We start from the raw sequence: 1,265 nt of genomic DNA, 5'->3' as shown, positions 1-1,265 counted from the left end.
TTTTTTTTTTTTTTTTTAAAGCCTGTAAAGAACAACAGAAGACAAAATGTATATAAACTGTGAGAATATTTTATTTTTAGTGTAAAATTGAACAAGTAGTAATCAAATCTACAAGTGGCAGGTAAATATATAAAAAAAGTACCTTAAACGGGGATTGCATATTTAAACTATAGATCCTCAGAAAAGTGAAAAAATTGACTTGGCCTGATATTTTACAGGCATTTACACTGCTTTCATTTGTAATTATAAACCAAGAAAAATCTAAAATGTCGTCATGCAGTAAAACATGCCATACGAAATACAAAAATAGAAATTTATTTATTTTTAAATTACACATAAATATAAGATACAAATGTATTTTTAAAATACAGATAGCAATAGTCACACTTGTTTTGTGTAAATATGAAAATACATAATTTGAATATTTAACATACACAGACACATTTTTATAAATGCAACCGTCAATAGGTTTTTTTTGATTGTTCCAAAGCTCCATCAATATGGAAAAAGGTAAGGTGTCAAAGTCTCTTAATTTTGCCTCACATCTTGAAGCAATTTGTTAATTTCTGCCACGAGTTCACTAGCATCCATAAGTTCATGTTTACCATCATTGAGATGATTGAGGACATTGTCAAAGTCATCTTCCTCATAGTTCTCTGGTATTTCCTCCATAGCTGGCAACCACTTAGAGGAGGGCTGTGCACTGGAATGATTTCCTAATGAAGGTCCAGCAACATTGTTGGGATTTTGGAAATGTGTGTTAGCTGCCCATGCAGCAACCCCTTGGGGGTAACTTAAAGTTTTATTAGGCACTTGGCCTTTCCTTCGCTCTAAAGAGTTTGAGCGGTCAACTTCACTACATTCATTGTAGTTGTCCAAAGATGGAGGTAGCAAGCGTTGAAAAACACTACTCATTTCAGTGAGAAGGGAAGAAGTGCATGCTTCAGCTGACTCCTCATCCTGGACCTCCTTACCAAATGTGGAAAAACTCTTCTTCTTCTCATTCTGATCTATAGGAAGCGCTTCCTCTTCAAGTACAGAAGTTTGTTGCTGGGTTTGTGGCTGGTTATTTGGCTGGGGCTGCTGAAGAGACTGGACTTCTTCTCCAGGGATGAACATGTTGTTTCTGTAATCCGCTGATGGTGATGGAAGAGGTGGCATCCAGCACTGATCAGAGTGTCCTAGAACACGGCATTCATCTGTGCAGAATCTCATAACTAAAAATAAAAAAGAAAGAAAAATTAAGATTTTGTTTACAATTATGA

At 35.3% G+C, this 1,265-nt stretch overlaps 1 protein-coding gene across 1 annotated transcript in view; it reads right to left on the bottom strand.

The window, feature by feature from the left end:
• Positions 1-73: 73 nt before the first annotated feature.
• The window catches only part of PCDH18 (protocadherin 18), a 7,915-nt gene continuing 6,723 nt past the window's right edge, over positions 74-1,265 (bottom strand). The window contains exon 4 of the mRNA XM_018560669.1: positions 74-1,217. Within this exon, the coding sequence (XP_018416171.1) occupies positions 529-1,217 (689 nt within the window). The 3' untranslated portion in view covers positions 74-528. The remainder of the gene's footprint in view (positions 1,218-1,265) is intronic.

Source organism: Nanorana parkeri, unplaced genomic scaffold (assembly GCF_000935625.1).
Source record: "Nanorana parkeri isolate BGI_ZX_2015 unplaced genomic scaffold, ASM93562v1 scaffold472, whole genome shotgun sequence".
Lineage (NCBI taxonomy): Eukaryota > Metazoa > Chordata > Amphibia > Anura > Dicroglossidae > Nanorana > Nanorana parkeri.
Note: the sequence above shows the minus strand (reverse complement) of the source record. Positions and strands in the feature narration are given on the sequence as shown.